General features: G+C 48.5%; 1 protein-coding gene across 1 annotated transcript; it reads left to right on the top strand.

The window, feature by feature from the left end:
- Window positions 1-588: 588 nt before the first annotated feature.
- Window positions 589-22,120, top strand: LOC119404326 (putative sodium-dependent excitatory amino acid transporter glt-3). Its single transcript, XM_049419350.1, has 8 exons — window positions 589-648; window positions 3,125-3,214; window positions 4,072-4,227; window positions 6,492-6,626; window positions 9,565-9,607; window positions 16,601-17,004; window positions 17,427-17,751; window positions 21,703-22,120. The coding sequence occupies exons 1-8, from the start codon at window positions 589-591 to the stop codon at window positions 22,026-22,028; spliced, it is 1,539 nt and encodes a 512-aa protein (XP_049275307.1). The 3' UTR covers window positions 22,029-22,120.
- The last annotated feature ends 664 nt before the right edge of the window (window positions 22,121-22,784 follow it).

The raw sequence follows: 22,784 nt of genomic DNA, 5'->3' as shown, positions 1-22,784 counted from the left end.
AGACAGACAAAAAAAATTATGCGGAGACAGACGCCGTAATGATATCAAGCATAGTCGTACTGCATGCTAGGTCCTTGTGCTATAATTCACGCATGAACGGAAATTTGTAGCTAACGTGAGATGCAGTTACGCACGGCGCCAGCGTCCATTGCCGCGAGCTCGACCCTCGAGAAGTGTGATTCAGACTGTACAGTGAGTGTTGCTTGCTTTACTGGGCTCAAGTTCACCAAGTAAAGAGCTGCGTCTTTACTAGTCCGATCGCCGCCTTTTAACGGCGGCGCTGTTTAAAGCCGAGGTAAATCCCTGGGGATCCGTGGTCCGCACTTTCTAGCCCAGCTGCGAGAGCGAAGCCTGACGAGAGGGAGAGCATGGGTAAAGCTAAGTAAATGGGTGAGAGGGAAGCCTAGTGCAGCGAGTTGAGCCTGGTATAGAAAGGGTAGCAACGTGGAGAGGGTGAAGCTGGGTGGAGAGGAGGAGAGCAAAAGCCAAGCTATGGCGGGAGGCAATCAGGTGTTGTGGGGAGGAGGACCGGCTGATAATCATCCTGGAAGTGCTGAGGGTCTCGCATTCGCTCTGGAATGTTCGGCAATGGTCAAGCTAAAACTGATGCCACCAGCTACGCTGTTGAATCAGCCTTCGCGACGTCAAGTCAGTTGAAACTGCGCACAACGTCACACTAGATATAGATTTGGAGCATGTGCGCTTTGTTCACAAATAGTTTGTCAGTTCGATTTTGGCGTATACGTGGTACACGCACGCTTGCGCGTAGGTGTGCGTGTGCAAGGCAGAGAGAGACAGCCTATGTGCACAGATCTCCAACTTGTAAGCCGTTATTTCTCTCTAAGCAAGGTTATTTTACTAAGTTCCACCGTGACCTTCGCGGTTAACTCCGGCAACTCGCTGAGCAACGGAGCGTGGTCGTAGCTAATCGCGGAGGCCACGGTTCGACGTAGCCCCTTCCGCTTAGGCGATACAACGCTCTACATGCGCACGCGTGATTTGTAAACAACATGGGCTTGTGAACAAGCGTCTAGTAAACTTTGTGCGAATTCAGGAGCTTGAACACTACCTCCTTTCGAGATTTCTATTCTCAGTTTTAATCAGAGGGACGTACGCGTTTGACGCAGTGAGATATTTCACAAGGAAAACAAAGCGTACATCGTGTGAAGTCTTACTTTTAAAATTAATTTTCAAATAAATATTTTGTACGTCAATCCTGCTTTTTATTTTCAATTAAATCACAATTTCATAGATCTCAATCCTTGGCTACACCAACCTATTTCTATATGAAGCAGTATTATTTTTCAAGTTCATTTTCAATCCACCTCATCTGGAATTCAACCACCCGATCCTACTTGTGGGCACCAGCCATGCTACAAGGACGCGTCGTCTTCATCAGCGTAACGATCATCATCATCAGATTGGAGTCTATCGTAATCGCATCATCAGTCTTTCCCCGAACGTGTGACGTATATCGAGACTTCAGGAACGGCGATGAGTTTGGACGCAACAAGAGGACCGACCGCGACCGAGGTGCCACTTTTATCCTATGCACTAGTATAATAATCGCTGAGTTCGTGATAATCTTGCGGCCGTCCCCTAACGCTTGGTTCTAATGCAACTAAAGCGCTCCTATGTGCTTCTAATGCATGGAATTGTGTTCAGCAGCAAAAATACAGTATGCAGAATCATATGTTCAGTGCGGTGGTTCATAAAAAAAAACAGGAAAGCGACCAAAACACAGCGCCGACATGCGACAAATTATTGCCTGAAATAGTGAGTAGCAAGTAGCAAATAGCAAGTAGTTATTATTGCGATAGCAATCATATGGACAGCCTCGGCTGGAAAATGTCCGTCCCCGTCGCCGTCATTCATCGTATATGTATAAGTATGTATATATATAGAAAAGCCACAAAGAAAAATAATTAAGAAATTCTTTCCAACGCGCGGAATCGAACGGGCGACCTCTCGCTTTGCAGCCCGCCGCGTTAGACGTTAGGCCACGACAGCACCGTCTATCAGCCTGCTAACGGCGAGCTATTTATATACACCATGTAATTCAGCATGCTTTCTTAGTGGCCACATAGATGGCGCGACGTGCGCGCGTGTTGCGCGCTTTAAAGATCGTCGCCCCGCCCCTGCGAACGCCGTTGCTGTTCGCTCTACAGGGCGTCGTCGCTTTCGTGCGCTTATCTCAAGGAAAGAAGGGGCGGCCGGTGGGGTGCTTCGCTTCGCTCGCTGCAGCGGCCGCGTTTGCGAAAGGAGTGCGCTGTTCAAACAGAAATAAGTAACAACTGTGACAATTAGTTCGCGCTCGTCTTGTGTGTACCTGTTCGTTTGTTTCGTGCGTCCTGCTTTATGTTTGAGCAGTACGCTTCAAGTGTCGAGCTGTGACGCATTAGTTCGCGCTCGTCCTGTGTGCGTTCTTTTCGTGCGTCCTTTGGGCTCGAGCGATGCGCTGGCAACTTCGAGCTGCTTTCCGTTCTTCGCGTTACATTACAATTTATTGCTATCGCAATCATTGCTTCGCCGTTGCGGCGAAACTGTGACTTTTTTATAGTTATGGGCGAGGCTTGTGGTGTAATAATGTGAACAATCGATGCCTTTAAGGCCTTCAATAGGTGATCCGTTTGCACTGGTTATCAGGCTGCACCGTAGCCATATCCAGAGGACAAGAGACACAATGAGTATGTGTCCACTACAGCTCTAACGCCGCGCAATGTAGCTGCCCTGAGGCTGTCCAGACCACCATCGTGTCCTTGCCAAGTCTCCCAGCCTTCAATACCTGTATATGCTCACTGCGTCGTCTTTAATGCAATGAGCACCGAATTTTCTAGCATGAAATACACGATCTCTACGGTGAGGATCGGCAGTGATCTTCACCGTAGAGGGCAGAGCTCGCCGCCAAATTCTCGCGCTCAACGCGCCCGCATGAACGCACGAGTCCCGTTGAGCTCGAAAGAACTAAAGCTGATCTCGAAGTTAGGTTTCTAAATAACACACTTGTGGACGTACGCGTGCGCACGAGGGGGCTAGGCAGCGGGACACGACCCTGCGCACGCCTGTGCCTGTGGTCACGGACTATGGGACACCGAAGACTAAGAGCGTGGGTTGTCGCTCGCAGGATGCAGCGCCTACGGACCAGCAGCCGCAGGTGTGCCCGGCGCCCAAGAGACTGGAGCGAGGCAACCTCAGGTCGACGGAGAAGTTTCTGGTGCGTTGCAACGTGCTCGTGCGACACCTAAAGATTGCTCATCATTATCGCCGAAAAAGGAAATAAGTAGGCGAGATGATTATTGAAATAATGAAAAACAAAGTACAGCTAACCGGTTGAAAGAGGTGGAAAATCACTGAATAGGGAGTGTCGCTGGAGCTGACGTTTCGACAAGTGGATTTGCGTTCGTCAAGGTAACAACTGCCTTCCTTGGCTCCGTGTATGTACATGCTTTGACCTCTCTCCCCCAATCACAGAAAAGGAGGAGGGGTGTCAAGACTCTCCTCCTCCTCCTCCCACCCCCCCCCCTTCGTCTTCCCCTGAACTTCTGGCTCGGCTGAAGGCTAACGGATACAACAGTGAAAAAAACAAAAAAAAACAGCGAGGGGTCAGTAGAATACGCAGGCAGGAAAAGCACTGTCTTACAGCTGAAGTTTATTAATCGCAACAGAGCACTGTATATTTGCGCCGCCTTCGACAAAAAAAAAGGAGGGTAAGAAAATAACAAGTCCGTCAAATTGGAGCCGTAGAACGCACGCGCGCACACAACTCCAGCAAAATCATGTCCTTTACATATTTCCCGTTCACGTCCTTGTTTTCTTGTCCAAGTCCGCTCCGCTCTTTTTAAACGTTCGTATGGATTACCAACGTGGTCGAACGTCCACTCTGGTTTCTTCAAAGCGCTGAACAACGAAGATGAGTGCCAGCATACTAACGTGCTCACTGCACTATACACGTTGACATGCGTTCTTCGCTCAAGAAAGTGAGCGCGGCCCGTACATAGCGGCCGTTGTATTGAACCACTACAACAGCGAGCAAGGTAGCGGGAGCTTCACGACGCAATACGCACTGCGCAGACCAGTGGCAGCAGCAGGCGTTCCCAGAGGCTGCAGTCCACGGGAGGTCCGCCGAGCGGCCGCCTCAAGCGTCACGACGGCTTCTCCGTCGCCTCCAAGGATAGCGTGAGCCACGAGCGAGTGCGCAAGGGAAGCGTCCGTAGCCACAGCTCGCAGGTAAGTACAGAGTTCCTCGGAGGTATAAGAGCAGAAAATTAGCATCACGCGCGAAGTCCTACCTCGTGCGTCACACGGATACTTCCATAAGAAGTTAGCAAAACATTAGAACGAGGAGCACTAGAAAAAAAAAAACACTGCAATACAGTATATCAGTCGCGTCTTGTTGGGACCTGCACACAATGCAGATTCTTCACGTCTTCGCCATACAGCTAATTTTCAGATAAGCACGACGTGGTGTCTTCCTGGACCCCTTCCGTCCACTTCCTGTAACTGGGTACAATCTCCACGGTATACCTCGGCTTTAATCGGAAGCAAAGTCTAGACTGGAAAGTTGTGCACGGACAGGAAATCGAAACCGGAGGTGCTCGTCAGACCGGAAGTGCATACCCGGAGGCCACTTGGCTGACTGGAAGTGGCATCTGGATGTCAGGCATGGTCATACTGATTATGCCGCATTACTTCTTTAAAGGGACACTAACAATGTATCGGTTTAGATTGATAAAGTGTACCCTGAGACATATAATGTCGTTCATTTCACCATCATAGGCGTATTTATAAAGGGGAAAATCAAGGTAAAGGTTTCATTCTTAAGTTTCGTGCCGAAACCTCCGCGCGTGACGTCATGAATTTTAAAGTGAATTTTTCCTATTTTGGCGGCATTGACTCAACAAACTTCATTGAGACTTGGTATGTTAAGTCTTTGGCCCCCTCAGAGGACAACTTACAGATTTTTTGCCGATTAGGAACTACGTAGGCCCTAGTAGACGCCGTCAAAATCTATGACGTCACGGCGATTGGTGCGGGAATTTCAAGGTGACGTCGCCACCCACATTTTGTTTTTGCGTGTTCTCTCGCTTCCCAAGCGTCTTCTCCCGGCGAGCGTGCTGATTTTAGTATTGTGAAAGAGTAATTGCCTAATACGAAAAAAAAAATCGCTTTTCTCTTTAGTGTCGACTTTAAGGGCGACTTTTACTGTTACACAGCGGCAACAACAGCAGCAATAGTCAACAAAATCAGCAATTGACAGCAGTTGACAGCAGTTGACACTGCTGTTCTAAGATGGTAATATTTGACATCCTTTTATCGTGCACATTCGCTGCAGCTAAATCTGCGAACGGAGCAGGAGTCTCAGTCAGGCCTTGGCGCCTTTTGCTTTTTCTACCGTTTCTGTAATGTTACAGAAGAAATAAAAACCTTTCTTTCTTTCTTTCTTTCTTTCTTTCTTTCTTTCTTTCTTTCTTTCTTTCTTTCTTTCTTTCTTTCTTTCTTTCTTTCTTTCTTTCTTTCTTTCTTTCTTTCTTTCTTTCTTTCTTTCTTGCTCCAGAAAAATTCACAAATAGTTCGCTTTAAAGGACGATGGCGCATTGTGTGGCTGTTAATAGCGTCAATTGTTGAACTACCGCGGAGTCTAGATGAAGATGTATACGAGATGTCATGTTGGCCGTTTCGACTCGACTGGCGTCATGGCCAGAACTCCTAGCTGAAACTCTTCTTACTTTGTCTTTTACATGTGCAGAAGTGATCGAATACTTGAGAAATCGGACATAATGACCACCATTGCTAGTTCCAAGGGTGTAGATACGCAGAGCCCAACGCATCCCATGCGGGGTGCATCTCCAATTGTAGCGGCAAATGTCTTCTTCCTTTGATTTCAGTTTCCTTTAAGTGAGCTTTAACCATAATTGATGATTATAGGGGCAGCTTAACTGTTAGTTTACGTATGTGTTTTCCTAAGCAACTTAGTATGTCGGGTTCAAGTAGATGTGTCGCTGAAGATAAAGCCTCTTGGCTCCTCCGTTTGGTCAAACTTGCCCTCATCGTTAGGAATTTGTGACCTAAGTTTCCTTAATCAACCCTATCTCCCACAGGAGTTCTTGAACGCAGATTCTGGTTCATATTTCGATAAACGTTATTCAGGTAGCAAACTGTAACAATAAAAATCGCGCACCCACCATATTGAACATATACTCATCGTATACGTTGGCGAAGAAAGGATTAGCATGAACATAAATTTTTATTAATCTCGCCCCTCTATTTGCAGTGCATTCTTGGCCGTCCTATGAAGTATCGGTTCTGTTTTTCTTGTCCCTTCCAAGGACAGAGCGCCACAAACTTGGACAGAGTAACGGGGCTTTCTTTTATTTTTATCTTCGTACGAAGCCTGGTCATCCTAGTATCGAAATTCTTCTGTTATTCGTTGACGCTTTCGTCATTCCACTAATCTCACTGTCGGTCCACGTCTGTCCCTTCCCACAACGCAGCAGGACGTGGAGCAACGCCCCGATATCCTCGAAGTGGTGATGAGCAACCTGGTCGTCTTCTTTGTGCTGATCTCGCTGGTGCTGGGCTTCGCAATAGGGGCCGCTTTGAATACACTCAACCTCACCGAGCTGCAGGTGAGCGTCCTCATCTTGTCAATAATAATTCATTTACGATATGATTACGAGGCACGCCGTAGTGCAGGAGTCCGGATTAATTTCGACCACCTGAGTTTCTTTAACGTGCAACTAAAGCGTAGAATAACATAGAGTTGAACTAGTTGGTAAGTATTCATGTTACAGAGACAGGGCGTGCAAACACGGACACATGAGAGGGAAGTCAAGACACCACAAACGCCATCTAGTTTATCTTTACGTTCTCAAGAGTGTAAGTGCACGCCAAAATTCGATGAATGCGCGATTTTGTACCGGCACAGGAATGAAGAAACGCGTTTAATGGTTGAGGCATGGCATATCGATAATAGTGGCAGCGCATGCGTGAGCCAACCATCGGTTAACCTGCATAAAGAAGAAATCAAGTGTCTGGATAGTTATCTCTCATGTAGACCACCACGCGTGCCGGATTGATAGCTTCGCCTATTGCATGGGCATGCGCAGATAAGCTTTCGTGCCTTCTTTCTTTTCCGCCGTTGTGCGCCTTTTCAGTTGTTAGTCGGCGTTTGTGGTGTCCTGACTTCTCCATCGTGTCCGTGTTTGCACGCCCTGCCTCCCCACCGTGCTACTAAGCACACGTGTGTTCTTTGCATTTCGCCCCCATCAAAATGCGGCTGCCGTGGCCGGGAATCGAACCCCCGCCCTCGAGCTTAGCACGTACCGGCGGGTGCGTCTTCATCTTCAGCCACAACAACATTCCGCCGCCAAGAAGAGAGCTACGGCATACTGTATTCCGCGGCCTGGAACGGGCAGTCGGATACGCCAGCTTAGAATGAGCCGTACGCGAGAGGGAAGAAGACACTGATTGAGCAGCTTTCTTATAGAGTGTATCCTTGTTTAAACTACCCAGCGTCGTCTTGGTTCCACCGGTCCTCTCGCCCAGCAGAGCAAGAAAAAAAAAATTGGTAGTTCCGGCTCACAAACGCCATGCGCACTATCATAGCATTCTTGACAGGAAACCAAATAATAATAATATTAATAAGTACAAATGAGTTTGCCTTTAATAATACTATAAGCACCACTCTTGCTGCGAGAAGATCTGGCAAGCGAGAAAACGCGCAAAACAAAAAAGAAAACTGACAATATATATATATATATATATATATATATATATATATATATATATATATATATATATATATATATATATATATATGTGTGTGTGTGTGTGTGTGTGTGTGTGTGTGTGTGTGTGTGTGTGTGTGTGGGTTCCGATGCCCCGTTGGAAGTTTCCGCAGTTTCCGCACAAAGTCACCGTGACGTCATAAATTTTGCCGGAGTCTGCTAAGGCCTTCATAGCTTGTGATCGGTAAAAAACGAAATTGTCCTCTAATGGGGCCGGAGGCGTAACATACCGAGTTTTAGGCAATTTCGTTGAGCCATCGAGACTGAAATACGAACGAGAACTTTGATATATCTGACCTCTCGCTGACCTTCATGTCAGGTATATCGGCGCGAAATTTAAAAATCAAACTTTGACTCTTCGTTTTTGTATTAATAAACCTATGCCAATAATATTACTGAAAATAAAGTTTTCAAAGAATAATTTATCAGACTAAATTGATTAGTTGTTGCACTTCAGTGTCTCTGTAAGCCCTCGATCGTTTCCCGCCTTAGGCCTCATGTCAAATATCCTTCGCTCGACGCTCGCAGAGGAGCCTGCTGCGTCTTCCGGGTGAGCTGTTCGTGCGGGTGCTGCAGTGCGTGGTCATTCCTCTGTTCATCACGAGCGTGGTGAGCACGCTCGGCGGGCAGCCGACGGCGGAAGGGGCTCGTATCGCACTGCGCACCGTCGCCTACTTCTCGCTCGTCACGCTGTGGTCCGCGACCTGCGGCATGTTCACCGCACTCCTCATGCGCCCTGGCGTCGGGGCGAAGAAGCTGCCACCATACAAGCGATACAACGCCACCATTAGGGCCGACTCGCTGCTCGACATATTCAGGCACGCCGAGAGTGCTTGCACGCTACGCTGAAGAGAACATGCGCGCCTTAAAGGGACACGAAAAACAACAGAAGTTGCAGAGGGTCCCTATGCATATTCTTATGAAATGCGAACACGAAAGCGCTTCTTTTGGCCGGGTTGATACGGAGGGGTGCTGCAAAGTCTGCCGCGGGGATTTCCCTCTTCTACGCCGCGGCTGCAAGTGGTTGCCCCTGCCACGACCGCGGCATAGTGTCGCGCGCGGCGAGTGTCGCCATGGCGACACCAGCACCACGAAACGCAGCCGCGGCTGCAGGTGGTTACTGCGGCAGTTGTTGGCGCTGGAGTGTGTTTCGGCGGCGAGAAGTCACGTGCCTTCCGGGTACGGCTTCTGCGGACGCCAGCTGAGTGCGCGCTTTCGTCAATCTAGCCAAGAAACGATTTCGCGTTAAAAAAAAAAAAAGTCGATCATTGTAATATAGTATATTGCGCTTGTGCAACACAAAAGAATAGAGAGTCATATGGAGCATGGTACGTCAGAAAAATGCAGTAACGATTAAAGGCAGGGGCCCTGGCTATGCGCTGGCAACGCAGCCGGGGTGGCACGTATACCGGGTGGCTTTACTGAGAGGTTCCGAGTCCCAAGCCCGGGCATCTATAGGCGTTTTGGCTGCGTCGGTCTTCCGCCTCTTGTTCCTTGTAATATGTCACTACCATACTCCAAAAAGAGATTGCTCACGTGTGAATGGATTGTTCTGACAGTGTGTTCACAGCGTGCTCACGCATTGTGTTTTACAGACTCATCCGGGCCATACGATCCAATTGTAATTAACGTAATACGTATGTTGAAAGAGACATCAGGTTTTTGCAGTACGTCACATATCACCACGTGTGATTGAATCTATAGCACCGTCAACTGTAGAACAACTCTACACTGCCTATAACAGCATGTCTGTCTTGTTTCCCTCGTGTTTCTACAGGAACGTAATCCCGGAGAACTTCATCGAAGCGTTTGTCTTCATGGTGAGTCCATCTTCGTGCATCTTTCAGCGAGATTAACAGGATCATTCACGAGGATGGCTTGGTGGGCTACACGGTATTGCATATTGGAAACGTTACAGTGCACATCGACGGGGACAAAATAACTAGTCCGGACTCACCAGCTAGGCGCGCGTCATGATCGTATCGCGGTTTTGACGCGTAAAGTTGCAGAATTTAGACGGTAACAAACAGCGCTGTACAGGGTACGGTGAAAGAACGACCGAATTTAATAATAACTAATACGAATCCGCCAAAGTCAGCTAGTCGAAAAACTTGATGGGTGTAAAGAAACAAGGCGAAGACGGGCTCACGCGAAGAAACAAACACGGTCACTTTTCTTATTTCCCGTAGACGCAAACTGTGGTGCCTGATCACAACGCGAGTGACCACACACACCTCAGCGACGACCACCCGGCTACAACGGTGAATGTAGGTGAGTTGCATTCACTCATGTCATAGCAGACCACGTTTTGTTGGTTTATCACGCGTGAGTCCACTTCTAGAATAACAAAACTCTAAGTAGCACAAGTACTGTCATAGAGCAGTGAAAGAGCCCATATATATTGCCCACCGTGAGAAAGGGTGGGATTGCAGACACGTACACAGGTATTGGCCGCGAGATCGAGCGGAGTCGCCGCCTGGCGGCTACTGGCTGAAGCGCGCCTAGTGTGGATTGCTCCCTGCGTCGTCTGCTAGCCACGTCGTGTTTGCATGTGCGCGTACGTCCTGCACGTTCTCAAAGGGCGGTTTGTTCTGTTCTGTTAGCGCGAGTTTAACTGCTCGTACGTATACCTAACAGGGTGTACAGAAGCAAATGGGCTTGCTCGGCTGCATGCGCATTGTAATGAGATCAGTGAGTGCGACTTTCGAGAGGGCTGTGTATTGGTGTCGTACCCTTCGTTCGCCAGAATCATTTCAGTGTTGGTGCCGCTTTCTGGTTCAAGCACATTGTTAAGTGCGCTTGGCATAGTCCCAAACATGTGGAGCAATAAATAGTGTATGAATGCAGCGTTTCAGTGACTCGGTGGTAAACAAAAACGAGGCTCATGCACTTTCGCGTTGTTGTTACGTGTATAACCGTGGCACTGCAGTTCATGATGAGCTTTAGTTGTGCTTAAGATGTCCTTTTATTGTATGGTCGTGGTCCCGCTACAGCGAAATATTTCTATCAAGTAAAGTCTGAGACTTCGGTAGTCAAACTGTCCCTAAAAAAAAACAGACATTGGAATGACACGGCAGTGTTAAACGGAGTTGCGGCGCGCAATTTTAACTTGGTGCGAAATTTATGCAGAAACACCCGTGTGCTTAGATTTAGGTACGCTTTCAAGGACCCAGATGTTCAAAATTAATCCCGACGGCGTGCCTTACATTTATGTCGCATAATTTCACGCAAAACCTCATCCTTTCTATTTACATTATCTTGAGCGTTTGTGTGGAGTCGTTATAAATTGATGGAAGGCAGCGGACATTATTAGTTTGAGAAAAAAAAAAGACACTTGTTCCGTAAAATAACCGGACCTTTGTTGCATCATTGTCGTGCATGTAATCAATCGATGAAAGCTCTGTGCTAAACTCTTACCTGCGTATATATGCGTATTCGCGTGAACAGTGCTATATTGAACTCATTGCACAGGAATATGGGCTGGTGTACAAATGAACAAGAAGTAAACACTTAAGTAGCTCAGTCGTGCTAATGCAGTGCGTAGTACACAAAACACAAGCTAAACACGTACAGAGAAAACAACAAAAAACGTCATATAGTGCGTAAGCGCAGACTGTCATCCAGGGCGCGCATCCCTTTCATCGGCGATTGCGCTTCTCTCACTAGTAATAGTAACGTTGGATGATCTTCGTGCTTCGATTCAACAATGAAGAGCGTATATATTACCAGTAAGATGCAATCAACGCATTTTATTTGCCGACAATCGGCTCAAACCACTCACAAGAAGCGCCGCCGTGTGCATTTGTATACGCGCCTCCGAACGCCTCTCCACACTAACCCGGCGACGGTGCTGCCACCTATAGGTCGATCTCGCGGCCAATAGGGAACCCAAGCTCAAGTTTACGGGGCGGCGACAGCGCTGCGCTGCGACTCTGGCGGAAAGGTCTGGCGAAAGTGGGGATAGGCGCGGCCGACTCAGCCTGTTTGTGGGCAGCGGCAGCACGCGCGCGCGCGCGCGCACGTTGTTCAGTCGGTGCGGGGAACTGGGGGGGGGGGGGGGGGGGGCGTGCCGTCAACTTGGCACGCTGAACCGAGGTGCTTGCTGTGCGAAGCTGCATTGCCGCGATGATGGCAGAAGCGACCCCGCGGAAGCGAGGTCCGAAGTATTGCTGTGTCGTGGGCTGCCATAACAGTGCAGACAACAGCAAGGCACGCGATCCACTTGTAAAACTGTATCGGTTCCCGGGCAGGTCGTGCGAGAAATAAAGGCGACAAGCGTGGATCACCACAGTAAGGACAATTAAGTATGTCCTAGCTGACAGCACTGTCTCGCCTTCTGATTTGGCCGTCTCAGTTCATCGCTTTCGTTCGCTTCGACTAATCAGCACGTAACGCGGCGCATGCACGCAGCGACTATAGTAAGGATAACTCGCTGCCTTCTCGCATTGTGAAAGTCCACTTACGATTGCCCCGCCACGGTGGTCTAGTGGTTATGGCGCTCGACTGCTGATTCGAAGGTCGCGGGATCGAATCCCGACCGCGGCTGCTGCATTTTCGATGGAGGCGAAAATGTTTGAGGCCCATGTACTTATTAAGAAAAAACTGCGCAGCAGGACGAGGCACCGAGAAAGAACTGACGAAAACGAGCGCAGACTCACAACTAGTTTATTGAAAACCGTGCCAACCTTAAAAAGCCGCAGCAAAGGTCATGTATCACAAACAACGAAAAAACACGTCAATCCACCTAACCAATAAACAACACCGGTCAAAGATTTCTAATTGACGATCACTGCCGCCTAGTTAATGATAGCACGTGGACCGCAGATAATCGTCCAGAGATAGTAGATACATGGTGTCCAGAGATAGTAGATACAGTGTCCAGAGATAGTAGATACATGGGCCGCAAGATAATAGAGGCCTTCCACATCAGAGGAAAGGGTGAAAGATGTGTCAGCGCTCCCTCTATCAGTTTGTCCGACAAGGAGTTCGATTATCTGCGGTCCACGTGCTATCATTAACTAGGCGGCAGTGATCGTCAATTTGAAATCTTTGACCGGTGTTGTTTATTGGTTACGTGGATTGGCGTGTTTTTTCGTTGTTTGTGACACATGACCTTTGCTGCGGCTTTTTAAGGTTGACACGGTTTTCAATAAACTAGTTGTGAGTCTGCGCTCGTTTTCGTCAGTTCTTTCTCGGTGTCTCGTCCTGCTGCGCAGTTTTTTCTTAAGATGTTCCCGTACCAACTCGCCCAACTTTCAAGCCTTGTCCCATGTACTTAGATTTAGGTGCACGTTAAAGAACCCCAGGCGGTCGAAATTTCCGGAGCCCTCCACTATGGCGTCTCTCATAATCATATCATGGTTTTGGGACGTTAAACCCCAGATATTATTATAGTCCACTTACGGTTGTAGGTAGAAACAACTTTGTTTTGATTCCCCGTGTTTGCGGTACCTAGCCGTCGTTGCTGAACGTTCGCGCTCGCGTTATATACCGCAGTTAGCGTTGCGCTGTGGGTTGAATTCAACTGAACTCGGCACATCGTGAAAAGTTCGGCGCCTGCAATTTACGCGTCAGGAAGGCTGCTTTATCGCGCCGGAACGCACGTCTGTGCATTTTCAGCAAACTTTGATATCGTTCTCCTGGTCTGCTTTATTTTTGTCACTTTGTTAAGGTGATATATACATATAAGCCGCTAAATACAACTGGCACTTGGTACCTGCTTTGCACCTTCGGAGTTTGTGCGATTTTCTAGCCGCGCTACCGCAGCAGGTTTTATACACCTGTAAAGTCGATATTCTCATAAAAAGAGAGTGCAAGCATGACGCGAGAGCCGAAAAAACGAGGCGAGCAGTTCAACTTGCTTCGCAGTGGTTAAAGCTCAGCTATAGCTGTCTCGCGTCTAAATCGGCGGGTCTAAACCAGCGGCACGGAAAACTTCTTCTCATGCTCTTTAGTGCCATGGCCATATAATTTTCTTTTTCGCACGCCGCAAACGTTTGTTCACGGCAATACACGGCTGCTACTGCAAGCATGTCATATCAAAACAACAATTATATGCTTCATAGTCCACAACGCAGCAGAACATTGATAGCGTGCAAGGCTACATTTCGCAGTACATATAGCCCATTAGGTATTTTTAACATATGACAGAATGAGACTTACCTCGAGGTATGCGTCGTAGCCGGTGTTATCGCGGACTTGGAAAATGCATTTCACGTTGAGTCGTGCGTCCTTGTCATCGATCGTCTGCTCTACACCGTAAACGTGATTGACGAGCCTATAGACTTCCGAAGCAACGTAGAGTGGCGCCACTGCTCTTATCGAAACTGGGGGCATCCACGGCCACAACACTGCCGCCCCCGCTTCCGCGCACGCGCAGAGCTCTCGGACTGCATCTGTAGTGCGTAACAATGTAACTATTGCTGACTAGCAGTGCTCTGGGCCTAATTAAGAGCGCATGCGCCCACGTGTCCTTGCCGCCGCCGCTGGCAAGTCCGGCCACAAACCGCCTTCGCGGGCAGCGTCTGCCCCCAGTAATGCATAGCTCAGACGCGCGAGCGTCAAGCCCAAACTTGATCTTGGGTTCCCTATTATCAAGTTCGCTTTTCGGAAGTGCCTGTCCAGCTCGGAGCACTTTCTAAAGCCGCACTGCATGTGGTGAGGCGCCGGAAGTGCACCGCGAGAGCTCTGCGCGTGCACGGAGGCGAGTGGCAGCGCGGTGGCGGGAAGGGAAAACGAGCGCTGTATATTCCCAGTTTATATTTTTCTGCCAGAGATAGCACTGCCTGTCAAGAGTAGCAGCACCGCTAAGCGATGCTTGGGAGCGCACAAAGGGCGATCTGTAACGGGGATGGATGGGGGAGGGGAACAGGAACAGTAAAATGGTCTGAGAGCGTCAAGGTAATTTAATGCGTGTCTCTCAAACAGCGGCTTGTCGTGCCTTGCAAGAAGTCAGGTCCCCGATTGTAAGTTACTTAACGCATTACCAAGTGTACCGCAGGCTTTCACCTTCAAGTATTACAATGTCAGGGTTGACAGGTTTGGTTACTTTGCGCCAATTTGGCTACTTTTCTAGGCCGATGGCGGCCGGAAAAGGTTCTTGGCTAATTCTTGGCTACATTTAAGTTCTCTCGACTGGAGCCAAATTATGAATATCTGGCGACGCCGCAGCCCCCTTCGATCGAGCGTATGGTGCCAAAACATAAGTAAACCGCGAAAAAAGCTTGTTTTATTGTCATGACAAAAGTTCCTTCGAAATATTTTATAATATAATTGTTGTGCTTCAACATCCCAAAACCATTAGAAACATTTTACAACTGTTTACATGCTAAATTACTAATGGCCGAGGTGCGTTACCTGTTTCCTAGAGGGAATTTCGCGCTTGCGGTATACAAAAGCAGCGGCTTTTTTATGCGTGGCTGAAATTCGGGGAATACGTACTGCCACTCGGAAATTCTAACTGCTCACAGATTTCGTCATCACGCAACAAGTGATTGCGCAAGTACCACACGTCGGCTATCTCGAGATAGCGCCGCGTACTGCGCAGTGGCGATGCGCATGGTTTAAAAGAAAGAGCCGGCTTTCTGCCCCGAGGACTGGTTCCGTGGCTGCCCCGAAGGATGGACGCGAAGCCGGGCAGCAAAGTCGAGGAGCCGGGGCAGCCGCTATCGGCCAAAGCGAGTGGCAACGTCCGTGCAAATAATGCTACAATTTGGGATTGAATCACAGTAACTGTGATTTTTAGCACGCTCATGCAATATTAATTTTTACTGACACCAAAAGGTTGTTGTCTGTTATTTCAAGTGCTTTTCAGAAAACTCATGCAAAACGCAAAAGAGAATCCCACTGCATGGTGCAATAGCGGAAGGCACTTAATTATGTTGAATTAAATGTTTGTTAAAGTCAACCAATAATGCCTAAATCTGAACAATTCCGATTTTGAAGTGCTCGCACCATATTTATTTGCATTTTCGCCTAAAGGCTTTTAAATTTTGCCATTTAAATAAAAGCTTCGCAACTGTTTTCACATACGCGTGTACTTTTGGCTATCTCTGCAGCCGGGGGCTTAAGTTGGCTACTTTTATTGCAGTAGCAATTATATGGACAGTCCCGACGGGTTTTTGCCGTCGCCGTCATGTCCCTCAGGTATGAAGTCCAAATTGATAAGATCCCCCCGCACATCGTATGTTCTATCGCGGGTAAAAGCGCGCGAGCGAAGGCGACTAACGCGGCCGAAGTAGATATCAAACGAGCCAGGCCCATTTCCGTCACTCGGAGGGTGCATGCGATAACATCACCCCGCTCGGGAGGCCTGCCGTCGAAGCAGACAGGATACGCCCCGCCGTCTCTAACGACCATGAAAAGACGCCGCGAGGGGGGGGGGGGGGTGTCGTGCGAGGAGCAACTTTGAACTTTGAATCTAAGGGCGCGATCGCTGGCTCGCGCGCTATCTCGACAGCCATCACAGCGGGCGGCTCGTATACCCTTCTACGTGCTGCGCTCTCAAAGCAAAGTGACTATGCCGAGAGCATCTCTCCCTGGAGCGGCCGTATTCTCTTACACTAGCGTTTTGTAGTTATGCGAGATCGGATACAAAACAGTTAGCTGCCATCGTCACTTCGTATAACACTACAATTTGCTGCTATCGCATTCATTGCTTTGCCCTTGCGGTTAAACTGTGATTTTTTTGGCTGGTTTTTCAATACTTTCGGCTACTTTTTGTCTTTTCGACCTGGCAACCCTGACAGAGTCTGTAACATGCTGCCAACTTACTTAATTGTACTTTTTTTTCCTCACTTTCTGCGCCGTTGCAGATCTCGGCGAGGAATCCCACCTAGAGAAGCTAACCCACACGAACTTCCTCGGCCTGCTGGGTTTCTCCGTGCTCCTCGGCTTCGCCCTGTCGCAGTTCGTGCCTACGTGCTGTGCGGGAAGCGAATTCGGATGTTTCCCCATGGTCGGTGCCGAGTCTCCGATCCCGGAAGGCGGGCACTACATCCTGCGGCTGACGCGCGTGCTCAGCACAAAGTTCCTGCGCATGACCGAGAAGATGCTGTGGTTCTCGCCCATGGCCGTGAGCGCTCTCATCGCCGTCGACGTGTCGCGCGTCTCGGATGTGTCGATGGTCGTGTGGCACCTGGGCCTGTACTCGTTCACCGTGCTGCTGGGACTTGGTGTCCACGCGTTCCTCTTCCTTCCTGCCCTCTACATGATTAAGGTGCACGAAACGTAGTTTATACTCCCTAATAACTGCCCGTATCCACAGATACTGCCTTCAATTCTTAACGAGCCGCCGCGGTGGTACAGTATAGTTACGGTGCTCGGCTGCTGTCCCGATAGACGCGGGTTCGATCGCGGCCACGGCGTTCGCACTTCAATGATAGCTAACTGTATAGATAGGCACGTGTACATTGGCGTAGCCATTAGGAGAGGTGGGGGGGGGGGGGAGTTGTCTGAAGGGGCTCAATACCTACCGCAGGGCGGAGGTCCCCCCCTTCCCCCCAGACAAGAGATAATTATGTGTTCCGAAATAAGTGTGTCCTATTCTAAGTCGAGAAAACAGAACATTTTTTTTTTTTACAACGATGATCTGAGGCGAGCAGCACCATGCCGATTCTTCAATACACGCGCTGGCCTCAGGTGCGTCGTGACGCGGGTCGCTTCTTCCTGAACCTGTTGCATCCGCTGGCCATCGCGTTCGGCTCCCGCTCGAGCATGGTGGGCAGCCCGGCAGCCATGGCCATCCTGGAGAAGAAGGTCGGTTTGCATCCCGAGTCGGTGCGTCTTATCGTGCCCATGAGCGCAGTGATCAACCACGACGGCACCGCCCTGTACACCATGGTGGCCGTGCTGTTCGCGGCGCAGCTCCAAGGAGAGAGCCTCGCCATCAGCTCGCTGGTTGTACTACTCGCCTCTTGCTGCATTTCCACCATCGGCGAGTACGGACTCATGCCTACCTTCCGCGGTGAGTGCCGCGTGCCACGGTGAGTTGAACAGACAAGGAAGGTATAGGAGACGTTACCTGTAGTCTTTTAACTGCATTGTAGTAGTTACGATATAAATGTGAAGAAATTAAAGTGGACGAAAAGACAACTTTCCTCCGGCAGTGATCGAACCTGCAACCTTCGGATAGCGCGTCCGACGCTAATTGAGCGGCAGCGGCGGTCGTCCGCCCGTCCGCCTTATCGGGTATTTCTGTGCATGTAAACCTGTGCGTGTAAACCTAGCCAGCGCCGCTCGTAGCCATGACGGCGAATTCCCCTTCTTCCGTTCATTCCACTGTGAGGCTAGAGAAACGTTAAGATGGTCGATCCCTCTTGAATAAGATTCAGTCGTAACACGAAATCGTAACTTGTCTTCACGTAAGTGGTTACAACACTTCTGCACTTCTGTTTTTTTCTGTCTTTTTTTTTCTCTGTTTATTTCTATTTATTTATTTATTTCTCTCTATCATACTTATTCCTCTTTCTTGTTCTTTCTGTCTTGCTTCCTGTCTCATATCCCTCTTTTTCTCTCAAGTACAATTCGTACAATGTGTATTGCTATTGGACCGGCATGGCAGTCTTTGTCGTGGATGCACACACGTTGACGCTTAGTGTGTCATCGCGGCGGCCGCAACCTCAGGTGCTCGAAATTTCCGGAGCCCCCCACTGCGGCATCCCTCATAATCATATCGTTGTTTTTGGGACGTTAAACCCCAACAATTATTATTACCGATGAACGGATGGATGGATGGATGCTATGAGCGTCCCCTTTATAACGGGGCGGTGACATGTCTGCCACCATGCTCGAAGAAAAAGGAAAAACTTCCTTGTTTCATGCTGGCCTAATACCTTGTCTACATTGATTAAATCTATCTTATTATACCAAAAATATTTATAAATTCACGGTCTATCTCTCTGCCTCTTAAGGCAGAATGACCTTATTCCCCCCCCCCCCCCCCCCCCATTATTTATTTTTGTACTTTATCTCTACTCTTCTGCCACCAATACTCTAACCGTCTCTTACTTATTTCTATCGCGGACGTGTTCAGCTTTCCATTGTTGTCCCTAAAACCCAAGGCTTCCTGTAGACTCGTGCCCACACGTATACCTGGGTGAATATCGCCACATTCAATCAGTACATGTTCCATCGTTTCCCCAGTTCCCCCGCAGCATGTACAGTGTTCGTCTTCGTTACTGAATCTCGCTTTATAGCTTCGCGTTCTAAGGCAGCCCGACCTTGCTTCAAACAGTAAAGCGCTTCCCCTTGAATTATCATAAAACCTTTCCCTCCTTATTTCGTTTTTTCCCTTTCGGTAGTTACTCAGAGCCGGCTTCTTTCCCATCGCTGTCATCCAATAAGTCCTCTCCGCCTCCCTGACCTTCCGCTTAATGCTCCCTGTTGCCATATCGCCCGCACTGCTAGCCGTATATTTACTGGTGAGCCTCCTAGTTCTCTTTCTCCACTGCGTGTCAACGCTTTTTCTATACAAATACCTGAAAACCTTGTCTGCCCATCTACTCTTCTTCATTTTCCTCAGCCTCTCTTCGAATCTCATTTTGCTCTGAGCTTCCCTCACTTCAAAGCCTGTCCATCCCATATCACCCTTTACAGCCTCAATTGTCGTCTTCCCGTGAGCGCCCAACGCGAGGCGGCCCACCGTCCTTTGATTTACATCCAATCCTGATTGTACCTCTGACTTCATGCAAACCACTGAGTTCCCAAATGTAAGCCCCGGGACCATCACACCCTTCCACAGCCCTCGAAGCACCTCGTACCTATTGTATCCCCATAAAGCTCTGTGCTTCATAATTGCAGCATTCCTCTTTCCCTTTGCTACCACTGCTTTCTCTTGTACCTCCATATATCTATCCCCCTCATTTACCCATACTCCGAGGTACTTGTACTCGCTTACCCTCGGTATTTTTTGGCCCTGTATGAAGACCGCATGGTCTTCGTGATCATTGAATACCATCAATCCACATTTGGTTGCACTAAATCCTAGTCCTAGAGCCTCACATTCCCTTCCGCATATATCTGCCAGTCGCTGTATATCATCTTGACTGTCCGCAAATAAGACAATATCATCAGCATAAAATAGACCTGGAAGCTTCTGCTCAACCATCGTGCCGACCTGTTTGTGTGACAAATTAAATCCAATGTTGCTACCTTCTAGCGCTTTTTCCATCCTCACCATGTACAGCATGAATAATAGCGGGGACAAAGGACATCCCTGTCTCAGCCCCTTGCTAATTTCAACGCTGTCCTTACTACTTATTCCTTCCCATTCTATACAGACTGTATTTTCTCGGTACATTTCCCTCAAAAGCTGTATACAGTCGTCCCCTATGCCCACTTCTTTCAATATATCCCACAAAATTTCCTGATTAACGTTGTCATACGCTCCGGTGATATCTAGATAAGCTATGTATAAGGGCCTCTTTTCTATTTTCGATATTTCTATACACTGGGTAAGAACAAACAGATTATCGTCTAACCGCCTGTCGATTCGAAATCCATTCTGAAGTTCTCCCAAAATATCATTTTGTTCTACCCACGCTTCTATTTTTAATTTTACTGCCTGCATCGCCAACCTGTATAGCACCGATGTAATGGTTAGCGGTCTATACGAGCGAATGTTATCCTTTTCTCCCCTGCCTTTATAGATTAAGTTCATTCTACTTTTCCGCCAACTGTCTGGTATTTCCCGCTCCTGTAAGCACTTTTCTACGGCTTTCAGCAGTGCTTCTTTAGTGTTATGTCCGAGTTCGTTAATGAGGCTGACGGGAACCCCATCTAAGCCCGGAGTAGTGCGCTTAGGAATTTTTCCTTCGGCCTTCTTCCAATTGAAATTCTCTAGTACTACACCTTCGTCAGTTGCACTCCTTTGCGTACTATTACCTACCGGGGGAATCCCCTGGGTGACCTTTTTAAACGAATCGGCTGTTATCTTTCGGATGTAACCTAGCGCTTTATGCCCTTCCAATTGATTTCCTCCTTCATCTACCAAACGTTGTTGCATTGTGACAGACTTCCTACCTAGCGCTTTTAGGTGGCTCCAAAATATCCTAGGCGCGGCCTTCTTCTTTTCGCGAATCTCTGTCATCCAGCGTTCACTTTCACCTTTAATTTTTGCCTCGACTAATTTCTGCACGATGGATTTTTGCTCTAAATATATTTCCCATATTTGGTTGACTTCGTCCTGTGGCCGCTTCTCTTTTTTTGCCTGTCTGTGCTCCCGCGATGCCTCACGTCGCTTCTCGATCGCCTCCCGGATTTCTTTGTTCCACCAACTTTTTGGCTTTCTCTTTCCTTTCCAACAAATAGTTTTCTTCTCTTTTTCCATTTCTTTTGTGATTATATGTAGCAGCTCACTATACTTCCAGTCTTTGCCTGGCATTTCGTCTACTTTTTCTTCGACTCTTGCGGCTACATTCGTTATTTGTTTGTCATTTAGATACAAGCTGCCAAATTTTGATTCTATGTTCTTATTTTCAGTTTTATATCCCATTTGTAATATTATGCGTTTATGATCACTACCCAAGCTGTTAATGCCTTCCTCGTCTATTCTCATCTCTCTTAGTTTGTCATATATTCCTTCTGTCATGAGACAATAATCAATGCTCGATTGCCTGTTTCCGACTTCCCACGTGATCTGCCCCTCACACTTCGGCCCCACGTTAACTATCTCAAGACTATGTTGCTCGCAGAGATCTACCAATAACTTGCCATTGGTGTCGATGTCCGTCAGCGACCCCTTGCGGTGGCTGAAGTAACTAACCTAACAACTTGACATAGCGGATGCTAAATGCCGCATGCAGCCACTGAAATATGCACATCGACATGGATTGAGTGAGCAGGAGAAGCGGAATACAGGAAGGTTCGCGAGCGCAGTCACCGCCGCTATGTCGTTCTGTGTCGGTCGTCTACGCAGGTCCTGCGCGCGCTGCCCTGCTGCTGACGGTGGTGGGCCTATCTCCCGACAACATGGGCTACATGGCCGTCGTGCACTGGCTTCTGCAGCGTGCCGCGAGCACGGTGGATCTGCTGAGCGACTGCGTGGGCGCCGCCATCCTGCAGCGGGATATGCTGCAGACTCGCCAGGGGTCGACCCGATCGCACAGCCTCAGGCACGGGTTCGGCTCCATCGTGAGCCTGCAGACCGACAGGGACGTCCCAGCGTCGTCCCTTCCCGGACAGGAACCCACCACCCATACGCTCAACCGCGAGCCCCCGAAGCCTTCCGATAGAGAGAGTTAGGCGTACTTATAAATAAGACGCATTTGCATGGCCGTAGAGGCATGGCTTCGCCGTAGTTAGCCGGCTTTTGGGTCTTAATCAGAGACAGAGAGAATAAACTGTTTTGAATTGAGTAATGCAAATAATTTGTGTTTACAGTTTCCATCTCATACCAGACTAGGGAGATCGCATATACAGATTGGTAGTCGATCTGTGTTATTATTGTACAATTCACTTATTCTTTTCTATTTCTCTACACGTGTTCGTTCATATTAATATTAACAACGTGTGTTTTCCTTTTTTGTTGTTGTTATAACATGTTCATCACTGGCGTAGCCATGGGCGGTGGGGATGGGGGGTTCAGCACCCGTCCCCTTCCCCCGAATTTTTTTTCAACTTTGCCTTTGTATTTTTGGGGTTCTCGCTGTCTGGCCAAATGACGGAATGCAGTGTTACCTCAAAACTCAGACAACATTTATTGGTTCAAGGAACGATCACTAGTTAAGCTCACAATTCAAAGTCCTCAAGGCCACCGTACATTGCATTTACCGATCAACCTTCGCCACGCCGGCCATCCACCACACGCGCGCACATACCCGACCAGCCCGTCGGCAACTCCCCCCGCATCTTGTCCGCTGACGCTTTTGTAGGGGATCTGTGGGACGCGCGCACCCGTACTGCGCCGCACGTGTCGGTATCGGGTGGCGATGCGCGGGTTTCCCACAGTATATATGCATGCACATACAAACGCACGCAAGAACACACATAAAGTATGGC

Source organism: Rhipicephalus sanguineus, chromosome 9, assembly GCF_013339695.2.
Source record: "Rhipicephalus sanguineus isolate Rsan-2018 chromosome 9, BIME_Rsan_1.4, whole genome shotgun sequence".
Classification (NCBI taxonomy): Eukaryota; Metazoa; Arthropoda; class Arachnida; order Ixodida; family Ixodidae; genus Rhipicephalus; species Rhipicephalus sanguineus.
The sequence above is the reverse complement of the archived record's forward strand: the minus strand, read 5'-3'. Positions and strand labels throughout refer to the sequence as shown.

Bases quoted from the DNA above. Each gene is read 5' to 3' on its own strand.
- LOC119404326 (XM_049419350.1), top strand. From the start codon at position 589: ATGGTCAAGCTAAAACTGATGCCACCAGCTACGCTGTTGAATCAGCCT. The intron at 17,005-17,426 runs GTGCACGAAACG...CGCTGGCCTCAG, and splicing joins CTGCCCTCTACATGATTAAG to GTGCGTCGTGACGCGGGTCG. The intron at 17,752-21,702 runs GTGAGTGCCGCG...TCGTCTACGCAG, and splicing joins ACTCATGCCTACCTTCCGCG to GTCCTGCGCGCGCTGCCCTG.